The sequence below is a fragment of the Panthera uncia genome, chromosome D1 (genome assembly GCF_023721935.1).
Source record: "Panthera uncia isolate 11264 chromosome D1, Puncia_PCG_1.0, whole genome shotgun sequence".
In the NCBI taxonomy this organism is placed as follows: domain Eukaryota; kingdom Metazoa; phylum Chordata; class Mammalia; order Carnivora; family Felidae; genus Panthera; species Panthera uncia.
In genome coordinates this window covers 54291277-54314540 of record NC_064808.1, presented here as the reverse complement: position 1 = coordinate 54314540, position 23264 = coordinate 54291277, and the positions used below count along the sequence as shown (strand labels likewise).

Sequence of the window (23264 nt, the reverse complement as noted above, 5' to 3'; positions counted from 1 at the left end):
TACTTTGTACTTAATATTATACTGCTTAGGTTTATCCATATCGTCACACATCCATGTAGTGCATTCTGGCTGCGTGTAATATTCCATTGTGTGAATATAGCATGGTGTATTATTCATCCACTCTCTCATGGACGGATATTTGAGTGTTTGCAGGTGTTTGCTCTTGCAAATAGTGCTGCTCTGAGCATTGTGCATGACTCCAGGTGCACATGCGCAGGAGAGCTCAGGGTAACAGGCCATGTGACTACTCGACATCCAGGAGGCATTGTCAAGCTAGGACCGAATATCTCTCTCTGTGTTTTTATTTTATAATCTGTGTTTCCTTTTACGTGAAATGCCAGTTTGTGCCTCTTCTATTGGGTTATTATACTTTTTTGTACTTTATGAAAATTCTGCTCTAACTTTTCCATGCTCAATAGGGTGGCTTAGGGAGGGCTGGTAGTATTATCACTGTTTTATACGTAAGGAAACAGAAACTTAGAGAAGTTAATGGGCTTGTTTAGAGTCACAGAGTCAATAACAGCCCTTTTGCACTGAGCTGATACCTTCTGAGACCACTGGGCCTCAGCTAAGAAACCTCTGCCCCTTAAGCTGAGTCACAAAACCCCTGGTCCCCATCATCTCTCAGCTCCTGACCATTACATGAGCTTATAGTCTCCCCAGTGAGGCCTTAGCCCTTGTTATGTTCTTCTGAGCTCTCCTCCCAGCTGTAATGATCCAGGGTATATATTTATTTCATTATTGCCTTTCTGTTTCATCAGACGAGAAGCTCGCTCAGGGCAGGGACCCACTGCTCAGCATGATGCCTGGCTCATAGTAGGTGCTCAATAAATGTTGTTTACTGGATGAACTGCCGGTTTCCTTGTCTGCACCCCTACTCTCACCCCCAGGTTCTTTCTGAGGATAGGGTCTGGGTCAGAGCTGCCTCTGTGTTCCCATCGCCATCTTGGAGGAGTATAGAGAATGTGTGTGGAAGAATGAATGAAGGAGGGAGGAGCAAGCTGCATCTATTCCTAGGACAGATCCAGTGCCCCTGGGCTTTTCCACATTAGAAAGGACAAGCCCTGGTTCCTGATTCTCTGGCTCTTCCATCTTTGGCCCTGCCCCTGTACTCAACCTACAACAGCCAACTCATATGTCTCCTGTCATGAAGTGCCTTCCCTGGACCAGGCCTCCCTGGGAGGCTTCTTCTCTCTTTTCTTCTCCACCCATCACCTCCACTTCCTCCCTGCCTGCTACTCCCTCATTCAAACACCTCCACTGCCACCATCATTCAGAAACCCCTAGGCTTTGACCTTTCACCTCTCTGGCTCCTCCTCCTGCCCAGCCCCCTAATGAAGTTCCCAGGGTTCTCTCCAGACCCTCCCTTCCTACTCTGTCCCTCAGGAAACCCATCTACCCCCTCGGCCTCAGGCCTCAAGCCGAAAGCACCATGACCACTCCCCAAGTTTTGCAATTCTCTAAGAAGCCTTCCTGGGTATCTCCAGACCCTGCTGAGTCCTAGCTCCCACCCAGGTTGAGGCCTTGTTATCAAGCTGGACCCTGCCCCCACCCCAGTCCAGGACACTGCCTGGCCTCCCTCTAGGTCCACCATCTCAGGAAAGGAGCGAAGAAGAGGGACTTGTTTTGGCTGTGGTAACAAAGGCCTGAAAAACTCGTGGCTTAAAAAAGATAGACATTTATTTCCCTCTTGTGCAAAAGTCCAAATTCAGGTGGCCCCAAACTGGAATGGTCAGAAACCCAAGCTGTTTCTCATGGTCCAAGATGGTGCCCCAGCTGTGAGGCCCCCATTGTAAGCAGCAAGAAGGGAGGGGAGGCAAAGGACCGACCCCACCTATCTTTTAAAGACCTTCATCCCCTTCCTGTGTTAAACTGCTGTAGGCCACTTTGTTTATATCCCACTGCCCAGGATTAAGACACCTGGTCATACCCAGCTGCAAGTAAGGCTGGGAAATGAAATTTTCATCCTAGGAGAACTTGTGCCCAATTAAAGGAGAGTTAATACTGCAGTTGGCACTTAGCCGGCTCTGTTACAACTTCCTAGGGGGATCCCCAGTTACTGGCACTGGCTGAGGCAGGTGGGCACTTGAAAGACACGTAATAAAAGGAAAGGGAAGCGAGGCAGGTCGAGTAAGGCAAGGGGGGCATCTAGTATCTGGGTTAGAGAAAGACTGTGTGACCTTCACAGGTCAATTCTCACATCTGGGCCTCAGTATCCCCATCTGTAATTGGAGGTATTGTAAGGATTAAATGAGAAAACGTATGTACAGCACACTGCATGTGCCCAGGACCTGCAGAGCCCAACAAATGGCCACTGCTGTCATTGTTGTGGCTCCCCGGTGCTCCCCTGGGCTGGCACCAAGCCTTTCACTCTCTGGCCCTGCCAACTCTCCAGCCTAATCTCTTGCTGTCTTTCCTCCAACAGCCTCTACGCCTTAGGCTGTGCTGTTCCCTGCACCAGAACAAACTTGCCCTCTCTTCTTCAGTCTAATTATGGCCATCCTTCAAGCCCCAGCTGCACTGCTGCACCCCAGGAAATCTTCTCAAGCCCAGAGCATCACCTTGGACCCCTATGAACCCACATGCTCCCCCACCCCTCACCACACTCTACCTCCACACCTTCGTCCGTGTCTCCTCTGTCTTTACCCCAGCGAGCAGACATCCCCAGCTGAAGCCCCTATCCCCGGGTGTGCTCTGGGTTAAAGTGAGGAGAGAGATTAGGGGATGGGGACAAAAGGAGGGAGAAAGAAGGGGGGAAATTCAAGCTCCCCAAATGGCACTCGGGAGTCTCTCGTACTGGCATTAATAAATGGTTTTTCCTTCTTGTAGGAGTAGATAGATGGGGCTCATGGATTATGACCCTCGTTCTGAAGGGGAAAAAAAAGGTGTGCGGAGTTTTTTTTCTTAAAAGACCAGCTGCCTCCCCAGGTGAAGGAAGGAGAAATCCCTTGCTCAGAGCCCCTTGTTTAGAAACTTCCTTGGCAAATTCCTAGAGAGAGAGACTGGAGGAACTTGTGTGCACAAAAGGCAAAGTCATTACAATAGCAACACTCATTGCACGCTTACTGTGTTTCGGCAGTACTCTGAGTGCTTTGCACGTATTAATCCTCACAACCACTTTGCAAGACAGATAGCATCATCATTCCCATTTTATAGCTTGGGAAGTTACGGTACAAAGAGGCTACATAACTTGCCCAGAGTAACATAACTAGTAAGTGGTAGAGCCAAGATACATGCTCAGGTTGAGCTGGGTCTGCAGTTTCCACCCTTTATGCTGTTCTGCCTTGCGAAGGGATGCTGGAAATGGAATTTACCTGTGGCCCACAATGTTCACTCTTGGAAAAGTAACCAGAGAAAGGGTCACCATTCTCGGCAGTCTGCTAGGACAGTCATCTGGGATGCTCTGGGCACTGTGGCAGAGGCCCTCTGCCTTCCGCTCTCCTGCTGCCCTACTCCCCCATGACAGGCAACTGAAGAGTCTCATCTCAGACTCTCAACAAGATGCAAGGCAAGCATCATCTGTACTACTTGGCAGGACATTGCATTGTGTTGGGAATATACACCTTCTGACATTTCCTCACATCTCTTCCCTGTGACCCAAAGAATCAAAGTCCCTTCTGTCCAAATTATCATCAACCTCTTCAGCAAGGGCACTTTTGATGGGTTCCCAAGATGGTTTGGGCCCGGTTTTCCCACTTCCTCAGACAGCTGCAAGCACACTTCCAACATTACTATGGGGTTTAACTCCCGCAGAGCCCTTCTCTGAATGCCCCCATTGCCCAACAGCCTTGGAGATTAGACAGGGCTAAAAGAAAAATGCTGAGTAAGCTATGCAGTCCTTCCCCTCCCTGCCCTGTCCCTATGCCCTGCCCTCTCTCGGCTCTACCCTCTAAGAAGGTAGACTCTTTGTCAAGGCTGGTTCGGGTACAGGGTCTGAGCAGCCAAGGGCAGGTGAAATTGTTCTACAGGTGGAAAGCTGGGACCTGGGAGGAAGGAATAAGGAATGGAGGAGAAGTGAGGGGGAGTCCGGTGGGGGGTGTGTGTGGAGATATGAGGAAAAGGAGCAGAGAGGGTGAGGAGCTGTGTGGGTGGGGCCGAAAGGAGGGGTGGGTGGGGAGAGCAGGTAAAGAGGCCTTATGTGGCAGAATCCCTTGGCTGTCTTCTCAGAGACCTTCAGTGAAGATGCCTTTCCAAAGCTTTTGAAGGCTCAGGTCTGTGTTTGAGATGCCCCTGTGAGATGGCCTCCAGCAGCCTCCCAGGCACCCACAGGCCAGAATGATGAAGGTGAAAGGGCAGGAGCAGAACCCATGGAACAGTCTGTCTTGAGACTGGCCACAGGACTTCTGCACCTCCATGTGGCAGCCTCCTGGTAGCCCTGGCATGGCCCTGAGTCTCTTCAAGTTGACTTTCCTTCTAGAATGAAGCAATATTGAAGGGCTATTTCCCTTCACTTGGTGGGGGGGGGCCTGGTGGAGGGTTCCTCAGGCACCCAGGATACCCTGAGGCTGAAAGAGGCCCATGCGAAGAGATAGGTGGAGGAGAGGTGGGGTCTGGGGCTCTTCCTGGCATTCAATGCTCTGGTCCCACCCACTCCATCCCCTCTTGGACTTAACTGAAACTCACTATTGATTTGCAGCCGGATTCAACAGGTCTCTGCCTCTGGGTTTTATGCACCCAGTGCCTTCCATCAGGAGCAGCCTCCTTCTCTCTGTCTTTTGGATTCCTTCCTGGCTTAAGCTCCACTCTTTGAAGAAGTGCTCCCTGATTCTTCCCTCTGCTCAGCCCCCACAGCCTGAAGGGTGGCCATGGGACAGCTTTTGTTTTCTCAACTTTCACACACAGCAGACCATATGCCTGCCCCCCACTCCGGCTCTCTACCCAGCTCCTCCAGCGCAGAGTCTAGATTAGGGCCATCCCAGGCTGGGTGAACACGCTCCCCACTTGCATTTGCTGACCTGCCACTCAGCCTTCAACATCTGGTTCAGATGCCCCCCAGCCCTGCCCTGAGAAATCTTTCCTGACTCCTTGGACCGGATCACGGGTATCCTCTGTTCACCCCTCCCCGCCAGCCATGCTTCCCTCTGTCACAGCCTTGACGTCACTTTGTCAAATGTCAGTATATCCAGTAGTTGGGAGCCTATATGGGGCAGAGCTGGGACTTGTTCTCCTGGGGCCCCGGAATCAACCCAGGCCCAAGCACAAGGTGTAGGTAAAGTTTTGCTGAATGAATGGGACATCACATACCTCCAGAGAGCTCATATTCATCCCTCAAAATCCAGCTCAAATGCTCCTTTCCAGAAGCCCTCACTTCCTCCTCCCATCTTCCCTCACTCCCTTTATTGGTGACTCCAAAACATTCGGCATGCTCCTCAATTACAGTGCATGTCACACGCCATTTTTGTGAGCAGCTTAACATGGTTTCCCTGCCTCTCCAGGGCTGACTGGGACCTTCTGGAGAGCCAGGTCCGAGCCTGTCTCTCTGTGCCCACACGGCCCGGTCCAGAGAAAGAGCTCAATAAATAGTCATTGGTTGAGATTTTGGAGTCTGTGGGGTGACCTCACTCCATGCCCAGCTGAGCTAAGCTCTAATTCTCTGCACAGTTTGGGGTTGGTGGGGCTTCCGGCGCCACGGCCCCAGGTGTCCTTGTCCCCAGTGGGCTCAGGGACCCCGTCGCTGCCACTTGGCCGTGAGTTTCTGCAGCAGCTCATGTGGCCTCCGGCGGAACTTCTTCTGAGTGAAGTAGAAGAGAATGGGATCCAGCACGCTGTTGGCACTGGCAAAGGGCCGTGTGACTTTGTAGGCAGCTGCAAAGGCCTCCAGCACAGGGCAGGGGACCCCAGATGTAGAGCGCACCGCCAGGTAGGCTGTCTTGGTGACGTGGAAGGGCAGGAAGCTGACGGCAAAGGCGGCTGCCACCACCACCGCCATGCGGGCTGCCTTGCCACGCCGTTCCCGGGCCACTGGCCCTGCGGGGCCGTCCTGGCGGCACAGATGGTAGGCCAGGCGGCAGTAGCAGGCCAGCAGGGCGGCAAAGGGCAGCAGAAAGCCGATGACCGTGAGGGCCATGCCGTAGGGCATATAGTGGGAGGCCAGGGCAGGCGGGCTCAGGTCGTAGCAGACGGTGCGGTTACGCTGGACGCCTGTGGCAGCAAAGAGGGCTGTGGGCAGACACTGGGTCGCCACAGCCAGCCACACGGCCCCACACACTACCCAGGCGGTGCGGCGGCCCCCACGCTTGTGCCAGGGGGCCAGTGGGTGGCAGATGCCCAGGTAGCGCTGGAAACTGATGCAGGTGAGGAAGAGGATGCTGCCGTGTAGGTTGGCGTAAAACAGGAAGCGGACCAGGCGGCAGGCGAGGTCGCCAAAGGGCCAGTGGTCACCTTGGGCATAGTTGTAGATGAGCAGGGGCAGGGAGCAGGCGTAGAGCAGGTCGGCCAGGGCCAGGTTCAGGGTGTACACGGCCGTGCGGGTCAGGGCCCGGCGGGATGTGCCGATCTGGGCGATGACACAGGCGTTCAGTGGCAGGCCGGCCGCCAGCACCACTGAGTACACAGGTGGCAGTAGCAGTCTCTTGAAGTTCTCTTGGTAGACACAGGTGGTGGGCGGTGAGCCCGGGGCCTGTCCTGTCCCATTGTCCCACTCCATGGCTGCCCGATTATGCTTCCCGCATCCACAGAGGCTAGGGAAGCAACACAAAACCTGTCAGTAACCACACTCACTGACCACCCGGCAGGCCCCCTGTCCCTCTCTGGGCCCTGATCTCCACCTGAACCATCTATGATACTCACTACCCCACGGAGACCGCACGCTGCCTTCACTTTAAGGAAACCTGGGATACAATAAAGCTCAAGCTTGGGAAAAATCCAACTCACTTTCTATAATATTCATTTCCCACCAACCTTCCTGGTGAACTTCTATTTGGCCTTCAAAACCCTAGTCAAATGTCTCCTCTTTAAGGGGAGACTGACAGACTTTTGGTTTTTGTCTGTTTGTTCCAAATCTTTTTTTTTTAAGTTTTATTTATTTAGGTAATCTCTACACCCAACAGGGGCTCGGACTCACGATCCCAAGATCAAGAATCACATGCTCTTCTGACTGAGCCAACCAGGCACCCCAGGCAGACTTTAGTTTGAATCCCACCTGTGCTACTTATTAGCTATGTGACCTTGGGCTAGTGATATACCTTTTCTGAGTCTCAATTTTCCCATCTGAAAATTGCAGGAATGACAGGCCACCTCTCAGAATGTCATGAAGTTTGAGGTACTAAATCACGCTAGGTAGGGCTTCCCCTGGGCTTTTTGGAGTTTGGAGATTATGGTTATGGTGAACATGAGTGTCTTTCTCTCCTACACAGACCAGGAACCTCCTGAAGAAGTGCCAGGTCTGATGCCTGTATCTGGGAGCCCAATCTGGGGTCCAGGGCAGTGAAGGCCCTGGTAACTCTTAATTAATCAACGTGAACAGTATCCACACACTGTGAACTGATGAAGGACAGTGCCCACCTCCTCAGACTGGACTCCACCTTCCAAAGCCATGGTTCTTCTTTTGGCTGCAATCTTCTTATCTGTAAAATGGGGGAAGGAGGTGATTCAGGAGTTCCTCTAAGCCTCCTTCTACTTGACTTGAGGCTACAAATGTCTGTCTAGCACACACTGGACCACAGCACCCTCTGGTGGCTAATGTGAAAACAGCTTCCCCAAAGGCAGACGGGCAAATGACTGAGGACCAACCAAATCTGTTGGTTTTTTTTTTAACTGATTTTATTTTTAAGTAATCTCTTCACCCACAGTGGGGCTCAAACCCACAACCCCATGACCAAGAGTCATGCGCTCCACTGACTGAGCCAGCCAGGCGCCCCTACTGCTTGCTTTTTATAGAGAGGAAAATCCAGGCACAGCAAGAGGCAGTGATGGCTCAATCTTCCTCATTGAGTTAGAAGCAGAGCCAACCACCTGACTGAGAGGAGACAACTAAACATAGCCCATGGTCATGGAATGTAGAGGTTATAAACCCAACTTCAGAGCTAGGCAAGCCCGACATGGGGCTCATTCAAATCCTGGCTCCCCTACTTCTATGCTGTTCAACCCAAAGCATATCACTGGCCTTTTCTGGGTCTATGTTCTTATCAGTAAAACATGTCATAGGCCTGATATGCAGTAGGTGCTTAATAAATGCCATGCCATGCTGTTGTATCCTACACGTAATGCCTCCATTCATCCCTTCAGGTGAGATTTTGGGGAAGCACAAGTGTCTTACGGGGTTCCCTGGTGAGGTAAGTCTGGCTTCTTGATACTTACCTCCCAACTGGCATGTCCACATTTACTGGTGCCCAGAGAGAACTCGCAACTTAAATCTAACGGACCTGAAAGACAAAGCCTTTGAGACAGTGAGTCAGATCATCCCCCTTTCTATTTATAGGTGGGAAAACTGAAGCTAAGGAAAAGATATGAAGTCCTGTAAATGTACACAGAGGGTGACAGAGGTTTGAGGCCAGAAGGTTCAAATCCCAGCTCTGCTACATGTGAGCCGTGGGGCCTTAGGCTCATTACTGAACTCCTGGGCCTTGGTTTCCCCATCTGTAAAATGGAGTAATAGAGTACCTGCCTCATAGGGTTGTTATGAAGATCAGTGCCTGGCACAGGGCAAGTGTTAGCTATTCTTGATGTGAATATACCTGCTAAGTCAAGTTATGAGATTTTTTTAAATTATTATTCTTTTTTTTTTTAATTTTGAGAGAGACAGAGCAGGGGAGGGGCAGAGAGAGGGAGAAAGAGAGAGAATCTCAAGCAGGCTCTGAATTGTCAGCACAGAGCCCGACATGGGGCTCAATTCTACGAACTGCAAGATCATGACCTGAGCCAAAATCAAGAGTCGTACGCTTAACTGACTGAGCCATCCAGGCCCCCAAGTTATAAGATTTTTAAAAGTTAAGCTAGAGCAAAACGTAACTACCCAAACTAATTTCTACCAACTTAAAATTTGATTCTGATGAAAATATTTTTCCCAGAGTCTGGGCAAATGCAAAATGAAGTTTGGATTCTCTAGTCTGTATCCCACATGCCATATTATCTTTAATTATGAAAAATTCTTTGTGGGGCTTCAGCCCATGTGCTAGCAGTGCCGGGTGCCCAGTTAGCCAGTTAGGCATGGGGGAAGCCACAGGAAGAAGCACGGGAGGACCCCCATTGTAGCCAGGAAGCCAAGATTAGTACAGGCAAGAGAAAGCTCATTTACCCATCTCTTCATTCATTTGTTCAGGCTATTCTTTCCTTTATGCATTCATTCTCCTGTTTTCACCTGCCAGGCATTTAATGCATACTTACCGCCTGCTGGATGCATGGGGGCACAGTACATAGATGTCGATGCACATAGATAGATAGAGATATAGAAATTATTTATACACATACACACACACCTACACGTACATATACATATGCTAGTCTGCATGGGGAGACCAGTGTAAGCCACACAATAGAAGAGACTTTTCAGAAGAGAACGAAGGATGGAGCATGACCCAGGTGGTTGAGGAGGAATTCCCTGGGTGGAGAGGGGTGTGAGGATCTCTGGGTGTCCCCAGGTGGGGAGGAAAGTAGAGCAGGCAGAGCTTGAGAGGAGAGCAGCCTTCTAGGGCAGGGTCATGGTGAGGAGGAAGAAACGGGTAGCAGGAACAGTGCTGTGCCTCTGAACTCTCTTTTGGGAGGCCTATTGTCCTCAGACACCACCCCGAGGGAAAGCCCTCGCCTCAGGTGACTGGAGGCTCCAGATATTTCCTGCTCTCCACTCCCTGGTAAGACTGGTCCTCTTGGAAGGAGGCAGAGGCTACACAAGGAGATCCAGAGCGAAGCTTCAGGTCTGCTCCAAGAAAGGCAGGCATGGCTGCCACCCTGGCTCCCTCATACACTCTACCCTCTGATGACTACGAGAGGCAGGGGCTGGTCCCAGCGGAGGGCTCCCTTGGCCCCTGCCTCCCAGCAGCTGACACTGTCTCCCTCTAGCTCTCACAGATGTCATTTCTTGGGCCCTGAGCCCTGGGCCAGCTCAGGCCCCAGTGTCTTCCTGGGCTCCGGCCACACTGTCTCTGGTGGGGGGCTTTCTAGCAAGTGGGTCAGATTACAGCCTTCCCTGTATTCCTCTGCCCTTTGAAGAAAAGCTCAAACTCCTGACGTTCAGGCTCCCTGCTGAGCCCTCCAACCTTATCAAGGTACCCCTGGTTGCTCCACTCTGCCCCTTCCTATCCTGCCACACTGTTCCTGAGACAATAAGACAGCCACACAACTATCCACAGTCAGAGACCTAGACTTCCTCTCGGGCCGTTCCATCTTTGTTGTTCCCTCTACACAAAGTGCCATTCATCACATGTCTGTTTGTCAAAACCCTAAGAGCGCATCCAGCTGCAGATCCAATCTTGCTTCTTCCTATCTGGTCCTCCAACTGGGTAGAGTCCCTTCTTCTGGTCCCCTCAACACCGTGGACCTCCTTTAGGTCAGCGCTGGGCCCAGCCTGCCTGCCCAAAGTCACAGTTCCTTGTGTCCAGCCCCCATGCCCCCCTCACATTGGCCCATAGCACCAACACTCACATGCAGCCTCCTGTCCCCGAAGCACCTTGGTGGCCTCAAATGCGTTGGAGCAAGGGGAGGCCAGACATGAGGCTCTCCACTCTCCTGCCCTCAACTCAGGCTGCAACACCTCCAAAGGAGCAGGCGGCTTCCTCTGTTTCCTGGCAGGGCTGTCTCTGACTGAAATAGCCCCTGCGGGGGCCACCCCCTCCCTGCCACCTCCAACACCAAGGTCTGGCGGAAACTGGGCCTCCAGGAGCAAGAAGGCGGAGAAAAGGTCTCCTTCCTGGAACCCTTCCCACCCAGCAGAAGGAAGAGGGTGATGAGGGGATAGAAAGGTGGGGGAGAACCAGAGGCTGCTGGTCAAAGGCCAGCCCCACAGCCCCAGCAGCTTCCTTTCTCCTCAGCCCTCTCTCAGTCTTCTCATCTGTCAAATGGGCATGTGGGTAATTAAAGAGTTTTTGGCTCCCCCTTTAGCTGTAACACCCAGAGTCACCTTGTAGTCACTCACTCCCCCATCCATCCCTCCTTTCTCCATTCAATAGCTCATTCACTGACCTATCCATCCCTCTACATGGTAATCTACTTATGCACTCACTTATTTGGTCACCTTCTCCCTCTCTCCTTCCCTCTCTTCCTTTTCTCCCAAACCATTATTGAACACCTACTGTATGCCCTCAGATCCTCCCACATACCTCCACTTCTCAGGCACTGTCTCCTGCATGGCAGGTCCAGAGCTCACCGGGAGTGACAGGTGTGGGTTGTGGGGATAGAGGTGATGCCCCTGAGAACTCATCTGAGTGAGATTCTCCCTGCCGGTGCCAAGCCCTCTTCCAGCCCCTCCTTACTCCCAAACCAAGACTCAGAGCTGTTAGGATGGACCAGAGGAGGTGAGGCGGCTTCTCATTGTTCCAAGGAGGACAGTTTCAGTAGCAGAGGCAGCATTTGCAGGGATGACTTGGAGGAGGTGGGCTTTGGTTGGGAGAAGCTGGGGTAACGAGAGGGGGACAAGTTCACGCAGGGAGAGAACACTGCCCTGGGTGCTTGAGGCCCAGGTTCTTGTTTACTTTGGCCCCTACCCACAAGCCCCTTCCCCTCTCTGAGCTTCCTTGGCAGGATGTGGTCATAGTGGCCACCAGCATGTTGTGAGGATGAACTGCCAGGGACAGGGAGGACCCTTTTTACCCTGGCAGGTGTGAGCACTGACCTCACACCCAAGCCCATTTTATAGACAGGGGGATTGAGGAACTGAGTTGGTCCCAAAACTTTGGGTCAAGCTGAGGAAATTCAGGTTTGAACTGCTGAGGAACACTTTGGTCAGTTGTGCAAGGATTGAGCACCTACTGCCTATTCAGGGCTGTGCTAAGAGGTTGCTTGTCCCAGCTGAAAGTGTGGACCTCCTGATCTGATTTTAGTGGTGCTAGAGCTCAGGAGGGCAAGGAGGCCTGGCCTTCGCCCAGAAACCAGTCCTTTGCTGCATTCCTAGGACAATCTCCAGTGGTCACTCCCGCCACAGTGTCTGCCCCAAGAATGGGAGGAGCCCTGAGGGCTTCCTGGGGGTGTCAGCCCCAGCGCAAGGCTTGGGTCCGAGTTCCTGCTACCGGGTTGGGGCCCAGGTGGGAGAGCTCAGGTCTCGGGGCTCATGGGAAGGAGTGACCTGGAATGGCTCCTGGAGAAGGCATGTCTGTTGCTGGGACTTAAAGGGCCAGGAGGACTTGGCCACATGAAGCATGAAGAGAGCACCCTAGGCAGGAGGCATGCAGGCAGGGAATGAGCCTATCCTGTGGGAGAAATGAAGCATAATGTAGCAGGGGATGAGCTGTGTGAAGAAGGGCCCAGTTGGAGGCCTGAGGGGGCTGGCCCATTTAAAACCTCCAAGACAGAGCCCAAGTGCCCCTGCTCTGCTCCCAAGCCTGCCAGGGCTCCTAAGTCCAGCCTCAGCCCTTCCCCACCAGGCTTTCCAGCCCTGAGGCGTACATCTGTGCTATTTCCTCTGCCCGGGATGCCTTCCAAATAAGCCCTACTTATCCTTCCTGTAGTTTTCACGTCTGTAAAATGAGAATGATTACTGGTGCCTGCCACATAGGCTGTAGTAAGAAATAAACGAAACCATGCAGGTGAGGTGCCCTGGCACACAGTATGGACTCAATCAACATTTGTTAACTGAATGAATCAATTCCAGGCCAGCCTAAATGCCCCCACTTTGGGCTCCCTCAGCCCGTGGCACCATGCACCAATTCCTGGGTCCTCACCACCCGGTGTCATCTCCTAATAGTCTGCCCGCTGCCGGATGTTTTAGCTGCAGCCCTGGGTGGGCGGCAGGCGGTGGCAGTGGTTATTCTCTCCCTTATACAGATGAAAGAAGTAAGACTCAGGAGCAGTCAACGAGTTTCCCAAGGTGTCCCAGCCAGGTGACACTTCAATACTGTCTTTCTAACTCTACAAACCCCTTATCCATGGTTCCCCTGAAATCCATGCTTAGACGTCCAAGCCAGGAAATTCCCAGAGGATCGTCTCCCCTGCACTGAGGGCTTCTGGCCATGAGATGGTGCCAGCAGACTGCCTGGGCTGGCCAGTCTCAAGCCTTCTGACCACCGCCCTGGGGTGGGGGCTGTGTGGCAGGTCGGCACACAGCCAGGGCCTCCCTTCTGGGGCTGGCACTGAGCAACCTCAGGACTGGGTTCCCAGCCTCAGTTTCTCCTGACCCACTCCCCAGCCTTTCTCCTATTTGTTAGTCCCATATCCACTCATATCCTGTTCTCAGAGCCTCACCTGATCAATCTGGCTCACGGGAGCTAGTGGTGACATTGGCAGGGGAACGGGGCCAGTGTTCAGCCCTGTTCATCTGAGGTAGAGGCCTTGGGAGTGTTGCCCTGACACCAGGCATCCACCCACCCAGCTCCGTTCCAGGTACACCTTTGGCAGAAACATTGAAGTCCCTCACTCCATAGAGGGGACACACTCTGCCAGTTTCCTTTTGTCAGTTCAGGCAACACATGGGATCGGTTTGTGCCTGCAGCAGAAGCGATTCAGGATAGATGGAAGGAAGAACTGGCAAGGGTTGATGCTCCTTGGGTTGCTTGGATCCTATGGTCTCGGGATACCCTTTTAGCTGACTCTGCAGTTCCCTCCCCATCCCTGCTCCAAGGACCTCATATCTGGAAGGATGAGGAGGCCAGAGGCAGGAGCTGGAAGACTGAGTCACCACTTGCCAGCCAGCCAGGAACCAGCCCAGACCAGGCTGGATGTGGGAAGAGGCCTCCCAACCTTGGCCTGCCTGCCTGCTGGGAAACAAGTCCTGGAAACCCCCTTGCTTGGTCTCAGGCTTGTGAGTTTAGCAGCAAGGGCACAGGATGAGAAGGGTCAAGACCCAGCTTCCTTCCCCTGAGGAGTCAGACAGACTGGGATCCATCACCAACTCACTGTGTGACCTGGGGCGAGCCACCTACTCTCTCTGAGCCTGAGTCTCCACATGATAAACAGGGCTAGTCCTGGTGCCTGCCTTACAGGGTCATTACATGCTCTGCCACAGTCACCAATCCAGCCCTGACCCAGCAGCATCTAGCCCGGGGCAGGAGTGCCCCCTGGAGCCTGCCTCAAGCCAGCCCGAGGCCAGGTTCCTGATGCCAGAGCTTCCTGGCATCCAGAGGATGGGGGGCAGGGGCAGTGCCCCCCAGTCCAGGTGGAGTTTTGGTCCCACCCGTGGTATTGGGCTGGCTGCAAAAGCAGGCAAATCTGGTAGGAAAAGGACACAGGGAGGGCAGGAAACTTGATTTCTCTTCTCTTTTCTACTTCCCCTTTTCACCTCCTACTCAACAAGAATTAAAGTTGGAACTGAAACAGCCATTTTGAGTGCAAGGAAGGGGAAGCTTCGGGGAATTTGGGAGTTGAGGCTGCTTCCTTTAGTCTCTCTCTGGCCTCTGCCGGCTGAGCAAAGAGGGAACTTGCATCTCCTGCACCACTACTCTGAGCCAGACCCATCAGTGAGCTCATGTAATCCCCACCACAATCCAGACAGATGTTTTCATTGGGCACTGACTCCGCACCATCACTGTGCAAAATGCCACAGCCAATTTACCCTTCACATTTCCACCTCCACTTTACAGATGAGGAAGCTGAGGCTTGGCAAACTTAGCAAGAGGTAGTCTCTCGGGAATGTGAATGAAGAGGTCGAAAACCATGGTGACCTAGTGGGCACAGGGCTGAGAAGGCACAGGGCAGCCTCGGGGCTGGGGAACTGGACGGGGCAGCCCCTGGCAGAAGGAGAGTCCATGGTGCCAGCTTTCTAAGTCCGTGCCCATGGGCTGCAGCACCTCCCACTGGGGGCTCTGGAAGATCCCAGCACCTTCTAATATGCCCTCTTCCCTGAAGCTAGTGTGAGAAGGTCTCTGTTCTTTGCCTGGACCCCCAGGCTGTCCCCCCACACACCTTTTTTTTTATCTCCCTGTAGAGGTGTGCCGCTTGGATTCCCTTTCAAGCAAGAACCTGCTGTTTACCTGCAAGGAGTGCAGCTGGCTGACAGCCTCTATTGGTGACTTTAGGACCCACCCATCCTCCCAGATAACCAGGCTCCAGTGTTTTGGGGAAGAGATGGCCCGGATCCAGCTATCTGGCCCATCTTGCAGGCAGTCATTATTCTCCTCTGCAATTTCTTTCATCCAATTCCCACACACCCTCTCACGATGAAGGCCTCATCTCCTGTTTTTCTTTTGGGGGATCCCCTTTCCCCTCTTCAAGTCTTGACAATCTGGGGGTGCTGGATCTGTGACCTAGATCTGCCAATGAGAGAAGAGTGGGCTTCTCAGGCCCTATAACTGGCTCAGGGGTGGATGAGTGACCTTCCCTGGATGCCTCAGAGTCAATTTTGGAGATTTTGCTGGAACATTGGGAAGGAGGCAGATTTTCCACTGGGTTTGCAAAGCTGGTAGGAAGTGAGCCTGGAGCTTCTAGGGCCAGGTGAACTGTATGCCAGGAACTGTCCTATGCACGGATGATACTACCAGCAGGAAGGAGACCGTGCAAAATAAAACCAAGGATGGCAGAGCTGAGAACTGGGAACACACGGTTCCTGAGAACAACACTGAGCACCTGGTTCCCGCTATGCCTGAAGCTTTACCTTCCACTGGACTTTTTGACAGCTTGAGCTGATAAATTCCCTTTTTGCCTCAGTCCATTTGACCTAGGATTCTGTCACTTAAAATCAGGAGTCCTCCCTATAGACCTGCACTTCCCCCTCCACATCTCCTCTCCTCTTTCCACATCCCATGTTCACAGGGTCAGCCCCAGAACCCTAACATCCTTTCAGGGGAGGCTGGAACTGGCCATGTACCTGAAGGCTACCAGCAGAGGGGCATGTAGGGACTGGAGGGCTGTCAGGTCAAGCCTGATCCCCACGGGGGCTGCCAGGGAAGCCCCCCAATTCATTTCCCATGAGGGAAGCCCCTCCTCCAGCAGCTCCTGGAGTAACCACTGTGTCATTTCAGTAGCTCCTGGGCAGGAGTGTGGAAAGCTAGAAATCCAGCTTCTAGTCCTAGATTCATCACCCACTTGCTGTGTGACCCTGAGGAGGTCACTACACCTCCCCAAGCCTCACCTTGCCGAGCTACTTCACTGTAGCTGTGTAGTTTCTTGGCCACCAAGCTATGTGCTTTTACTGCAAAATCTCATTTGCTTTTACAACAGCCCTGCATGGTGGGTTGCATTATCCACATTTACAGATGAAGAAATAGGCTTCGAGAAGGCTGGTGGCTTGCCCAAGGTGACATGGCGAGGAGTGGTGAGCCAGGACTAGGACACAGATCTGAATAATGATAAAGGCTGTGCTCAGGAAGAGAGGCAACGTTCCTCTGTGTAAAAACCGAGACCAGAGAGATTAGGAACTTGCCCAAGGTGCACAGCAAATCTACCATGCCACCTTGCCTCTCAGGAACACAGTGGCCTGAGAGAGGACACAGAAACGGGGGCCAAGAGTCAGGGCAGAAAAGAAGACCAGCCTGATTGTCAAGGTCAGTCAGACTCCCTCCCTTCTTTAACTTTGTTAGGAATCGGGGACAAGGTCTGCTTTGCCTTTGCCAACACAGGCTCTAGCTCCCAAGAGGCACTGGGAAATGTTGAAGCCTAGTCTGTTAAGGTGAGCCACAAGGCACCGTCCTTGGTGCTGTCTGGCTCAGTTAAAAAAAAAATCTTTGTTTCGGTTGATGACAGGGAAGCCTGGTCAGGGGGGAATGAAGGTAATGGCTGCGTGAGTAGCACCTCTGCACCTACCTGGGTCTCCCAGCCTTCAGTTGTCAGGAACGGCAGACCACCTCCACTGCCTTAGTGTTTGTTGTACGTTATGGTTCTGCCCATTTCACAGATGGACACTGAGGCCCCAAAGGTAGGTGGCTCTGTCTACAAATCTCACAGGTAGGGTCTGGGTATGGAGGAAGTCCAGAGAACCTCTCAACTCCCATGAAAGGCAGCTCCCTTTTCCCGGCCCTGCTCTAACCATCCCCAGCACCCAAGTCCACCTGGCAGAGAGAGGAGACCCAAGTGGACCCCAGAACCCAGTGTGTCAATGACAGGGCTCTGAATTGTAGACTCTCAGGGCCAGAGAGGCCTCAAGGGAATCTGACCCAGAGCTCTCCCCAGCCCCTCAGAGAAGGAGGCTCTCTGAAGCCTCTTTGACAGGACTTGTCTGGCCTCCATTTGCATATTTCCCATGACAGGGAACTCACTCCATCTCTCCTAGGCCGCTACACTCCACCATGAGAAAGCTCTCTGGAAGACGTGCTTCATCACACCAAGCCCTGAGATCTGCTCCTAGTCACTACTTTCCTTCCCCAGTCTGTCCTGCCTCTGGGGTCACAGAGCTCAGCTGCCCCCAAATCCCTGGGCACTGCAGAAGTTGTCCCAAGACTATTCACGAGCTGGTCTTCATTCCCATTGGCCAAATCCAGTGCTCATGTCCAGGCCCAGGAAACCTAGTGATGGAGCTCATAAACCAGACATGAGGCCAGAGAGCCATGACCATTTCCAAATCTGAAGACAAAACCCTCTGCTTGGAGCACAGTCTCTTCTTACCATTTTGGGAAGATAAAACTGAGGTCTCCCCCGCATCCTTAGAATCTTGCCAAGTGGTCTTCAGTCCTCTAGAATGTCTTCCACCAAACCCCAAATCCTCACCCTCAAATGTCAAGCATGTAGCACTGGGGCCTCATTTGTGCCCGACCTAGTGTGGGAGGAGCTGTGCTTTGTAGGTATCTGAGGGGTGACCTGGGATGAGGAAATCAAAGGCAGGGCAACTGCCTGGCTCTGAATGTAATGTGGGAGGTCAGCGGTGACACAGGCAGTTCCTGCCGCAGAGTGCATTGTTGTACGTGGCGTGTGTATGAGGAACACGGGACAGACCTCAGCTCCTTCAGGTGGCCACGCAAACATACACGTTCTAGATGAGGCCTTCCCCTACCACACTAGCTAACATTGTAACCTCCCACCTTACACACGCACACTTCCTACTGCCCTTCTCCACTGTGTTTTTCTCCATGGTATTTACCATCTTCTAACCCAATATTTTATTTGTTTGCTATTGTCTGCCTCCTCCCATCAGAACATAAACTCCACCAGGGCAGGCGTTTTTATGTTTTATTCACTACTGCATCTCCAGGGCTTAGGATGGTACCTGACACATAGAAGGTACTCAGTGACAAATTGTTGGATGGATGGATTTCTAGGGGTGACTCAAGAATATCTACACAGAGCGGACTTGGGGTGGAAATCTGATTGGGGGCATATGGAACTAGGCTTGACATTATGCTTGTATTGCAAACTACAGTTTGTACTTAGAGTATGTTTACTGGAGATTAGAGGCTGATAGAGACTTCAAAGCCACCCATTGGGCTGCCTCTATCTGGCTGTGTATATGAGAATCAGGCTGCGAATAGTCCCAGCTGAGAAGGGTGAACGGGACATGGCCTGGTGGTGCTGGGCTGCCTGTCTCTTCCTCCTGCCCTGTGTGAGGTCTTCCCTGGTACTTTCCCCACCACTCCCACACTGGCCCTGTCCCATCCTGCTGTCCTCCCAGAGCCTCTCAGTCTGCAACCATCTCTCCCTTGGCACTGGGGCCTCTAATATGAAGGCCTCCAGAACCCTGGGCTAGCATCTTCCTAGCCCCTCTCCTTTCCCTTGCCAGCCTGGAGCTCTAGTGCAAGACCCGGGGCTCCTGTGAACACAACCAGTCCGTTTGTATCCCTTGTTCTTGGCACCAACAGACCACTTAGTCCTGCCCTGTGGGGTTGAGGATGTGACTCAGCAGAGAGCCCTGAGGGCCCTGAGACCCCCACCAACTGGGTCACCACCCCACTTGGCTGAGTCCCCAAACTTCTGCCTGTCTTGAAGCGGTCCCTCTCCCATCTCTTCCAAGCCTCTACCCCATCTTTCTTGTCAGTCCTATCCTCCACTCCAACAGCCCTCAACTCCTCCTTCAAAGCAAAGTGTACCCTTTCAGAGGGGCCTCCTTCAACTTCCTGGCCACCTAAAGAGCCTTGAATCTGTTCCTGGGTCTCCCCTTTCCCCCTGGACCCCAGGCGACCTCCTGCAGTGCGGATCCCACCCTCTGCCCAAAGCTTCCGCTCAGCCCACAACACTCCCCATCCTCTGGTCCTCCAGCTGTGCTTCCTCCTTCACAGTCCAGCCTGTCCAAGAGTCCTCTGCCTCCCATCCTCCCACTCTGCCCTCATTTCTCACAGCCCTACAGTCTGCCCAGGGCAGGGCAGACCAGAGCAGGGAGCCTTGGGGCCAGCTCAGGGAAGGGTGGTGGGCACCCTATCTTTCTAGGTGAGGCTGGTGAGATGGGACCATGGGAACCAGTGACCGTTTGATCTCTATCCGAAGGAAATCTCAGGGGTGACCTTGACATGACAGGCCCTGGGGAAAAAACAGGTCGCTGTGAGGTCATTTCAGTTTGACACTCCCCGACCCCTGGTGCAGGGCTGGGGGTGGGAGTGGGGGGTGGGGAGGGAGCTGTTTCTGTGGCTTCCAGGAATAGGCCCGGACTCTGCTGGGAATCTGGGGTGGGGTCCAGGGCGGGAAGTGGCACCTCCAGAACATCTGTTTAGGTGGCAGCTGGGGGATTCTGGTGGGGGGTAAATGAGGGAACTGACACTTTGCAGCACTCACAACATGGGTTTGCAGAAACATACATCACAGAGTAGTAGGGGCTGTTGATAAGGGAGCAGGTGAGGGTGGCAGGCAAAAGCTCTCCAAGCTACCCCAGTGACATGCCTGGTCATAGGAGATCCAAGGATCCATTCTGGAACAGGTCTCTGCTCAGAGATCCCTGGAAAACCCAGATTTCTTCAAACCTGGTTAATTCCAGTTCTCCCATATGGTCCCATACACGCCCCCCCGCCCCCCCCCCCCACCTATCCACCCCCCAGTGTAAGTGAAATCCAACTGCCCGTTCCTGGCATCTGCACCCCTGTGCCACACATCACCTCTCCCTCTGCAAAGCTTGGCACTTTGCAGGCCTGGTTTCTGTCCTGGCTCTACAGCTCCCAAGCAGTGATTTCACCTCTCTGAGCTTCAGTGTCTTTAATTATAAGGTAGAGGCAATAGCACCCACCTCACAGCATTGTTGGGGCTCAACAATGGATCTAGAACAACCAGCCCAGTATCTGGAGCAAGTGGGTATTCACTCAGTGGGGCTTTATTTTTATTACTTATAATTTTATCACAGACCAGCTGAGAAACGGCCTCACTTGCAGCCTTTGCTTATTCATTCATTCATTCTTTCATTCATTCACTCTTTTGACATGCGTTTTCAGGAAGCCTTACAATGTACAGGGACTTCACTGGGCTCTGGTCCCTATCCTTTTTTTTTTTAATTTTTTTTTTAACGTTTATTTATTTTTGAGACAGAGAGAGAGCATGAACGGGGGAGGGTCAGAGAGAGAGGGAGACACAGAATCTGAAACAGGCTCCAGGCTCTGAGCAGTCAGCACAGAGCCCGACGCGGGGCTCGAACTCACATACCGCAAGATCGTGACCTGAGCCGAAGTCGGACGCTTAACCGACTGAGCCACCCAGGCGCCCCTGGTCCCTATCCTTGAGGAGGCCCAGCTGGTGGAAAAGACAGATGAAGGGGTCTCCAGGAAGACAGAGGAGGCCCTTATGCCTGCCTAGGGTATCAAGGAAGGATCCCTGGAGGAGGTGATTCTTTGTTGGAATGTGGACAAGGAAGGGGAGGGTGTTTCTGGCAGAGAGGCCTGCTGGAGATATGAGGGCACAAGGTACCTGCAAACGTTTGTGTTTGCAGGAGGTGAGGCTGGGAGGCCATCAGAGGCAGGTATCAACAGTTCTCAAACGTGAGGCTACAAATTTGGCCTTTGTACAGTGGGTGCCAGCCAAGGAGCCCTCAATGGTTTATAAAGCAGGGTAGAGGTGTGATCAAATTTGAGATTTAGGAGGTCCCTCGTGCTGCTGGATGGAGGATGGACTGGATGCGGTGAGCGTCCAAGTCAGAGACAGTAGGGCACAAAGTGGGGCCTTGGCTCCAGGGCTAGTGTGGTAGGGCCAAATCAGGGGCCTTGAATGCTAGGCTCACTGCAGCCTTCTGCCCCTCTTCTACATAGCCCTCCACAAGCCCTGACAGCCAGAGTACTAGAAAGACAGATTGGAAAGTGGGCAGTTTGCCAGTGATGCCCTGGTCCAGTCCTCAGGTCACAGCCAGGAATCTGAGCCCTAGAGCAGACAAGAGGATGGCCTACAGCCCTTGAGTGAGTCCACGGGGGCCTTGTGCCCCTCTACCCTCTTCCCAAGGCTGCTGCTTCAGTCTGACTCCTCTCCTGGGGAAGCAAGGATGTGGCTCTGGTAGATGAAGAGTCCAGAAGGATAACTGGCTCCACCTGCTAGGCCCATGTAGGCCCTCTCCTCTCCAACTGAGGAGGGGAGCCCTCAGAGCTTCCTGAGTTCTCTCTTCTCCCTCACCCATTTTTCAGCTGAGGAAATTGAGACCCAGAGAAGAGAGGCATTCGGCTCCTGCGATAAACACAGCTCTCTGGACCTTGAGGCGGGTGTCAGGTGTGGGAGATGGAATAGCTGGGTCCTAGCCCTGGCCCTGCCACTGGGCAGCTGGATTCCTGATTCTTTTTTTTTTTCTTTAAGTTTATTTATTTATTTTGAGAGCGAGAGCGAGAAAGAGCGCAAGCAGGGGAGGGGCAGAGAGAGGGGGAGAGAGGATCCCAAGGAGGCTCTGCACTGGCAGTGCACAGCCTGACGTGGGGCTCGAATTCATGAACCATGAGATCATGACCTGAGGAGAGATCAAGAGTTGGACACTTAACCAACTGAGCCACCCAGGCGCCCCGTGAATTCATGATTCTTGAGGAGACTCGGCTGGTGAGGGGTAGAGCTCCTACAGCACAAGCTTCTGGCCCTGGCCTGGCCCTTGTGGGCGGCACTGCTCCCAGGGCACACTCCCCTTCCACACCAGCCTGTGTCTCTGCAAGGCACAGCTGAGGAGGACAAAACAGGAAGAAACCACGTACCGTCTGCTCCAGGGAACCGTGGGCCTCGGCTGGTCCCTTCTCTGGGCCAGACCCCACCCTGCCCAAGGGAGTCAGATGATCGCATCAGCACAGCTCAGCCAGGCCAGGCCCCTGTCCTCAGCCCCACCAGCTCTCCCGGCGTGGGGTTGGTGAAGAGGCCTGGCTCCGGTCCCTGGAGCCTGTTGACGTAACCAAGCCTCCTGAGTGTCTGGGCTTGTGTTTGACCCAGACCCTCCCCAGGGAAGGGGGTGGACCGGGGGGAGGATAGGGGGCTGCACGGGTGTGCAGTGTCAGGTGCCTGCCATCCTCCGGTCTCACCCAGAGAGACCAGTGGGGCCGTGCGCGCCCATTGCCACTCCCCTAGTGGGAAAACTGAGGCCCCACTTGAAATCAATCACCGAGCCCTGTTTGTGTTCCATCCTTACATCTGTCAAACTGTGCCCTTGTCTCATCCTGTGGTCCCTGCCACAGCCTAGACCACATCCACCCAAAGCTCTGTCTTCCATCTCCCCAGCCAGTCCATCTTCTTTTTGCAACCAGAGGGATCTTTGTTCGGCAAAAGTCTGACCTCATCCCTCCCCTGCCTGAGCATTTTACGGCACCCTGGGGACTGAGGATAAAGGCAAACCAGGGCCCTGCTGACATCTCTGTTCTCAGCACTCACCCCTGTCCCTTGTGCACGACCTGCAAGGCCAGGAGCTACTTTCAGTTCCTGGAACCAGCCATGCCTTTAGTCCCCACTCCGTGTTCCTTCTGCCGCTGGATGGCCCTTTCTTCATCTCTGCAGCTGGCACACTCCCGCTGTTAGCTCAATGACAGGGGAGATCCATGTCCTGCCCTCAGGAGCTCAGTGTAGACAAGGGACCTGAAGACCCATAATCCGAGGCAGGCATCAGTGCACCAGAGTCCTGCAGGAGCCCAGGCGGGGAGGGATGGTCTGCAGGGAGGGGAGGCTCAGTGGGGGAGGCAGCAATGGAAAGGCCAAGTGCACATGGAGGCACAGGCATCTCTGGCAGAGGGAAGAGTAAGGGCTGAGGCTGGGTAAGGCGTGTTGAAGAACACAGCCGGAGCTGCCAATATACCAGCAAATGTGGTTGGAAAAGAGGCCCAAACTAATGCTACTAATAATACAATTACTGAACACTTACTGTGTGCCAGATGTACAACACTCCAATCCTCACA

General features: G+C 53.2%; 1 protein-coding gene across 1 annotated transcript; it reads right to left on the bottom strand.

Annotated features, from left to right (window-relative positions):
- Nucleotides 1-722: 722 nt before the first annotated feature.
- On the bottom strand, nt 723-6665 carry P2RY6 (pyrimidinergic receptor P2Y6). The gene has a single exon (XM_049619481.1). The coding sequence runs from the start codon at nt 6644-6646 to the stop codon at nt 5660-5662; it is 987 nt and encodes a 328-aa protein (XP_049475438.1). The 5' UTR covers nt 6647-6665; the 3' UTR covers nt 723-5659.
- Nucleotides 6666-23264: the final 16599 nt, after the last annotated feature.

Bases quoted from the DNA above. Each gene is read 5' to 3' on its own strand.
- P2RY6 (XM_049619481.1), bottom strand. From the start codon at position 6,646: ATGGAGTGGGACAATGGGACAGGACAGGCCCCGGGCTCACCGCCCACC.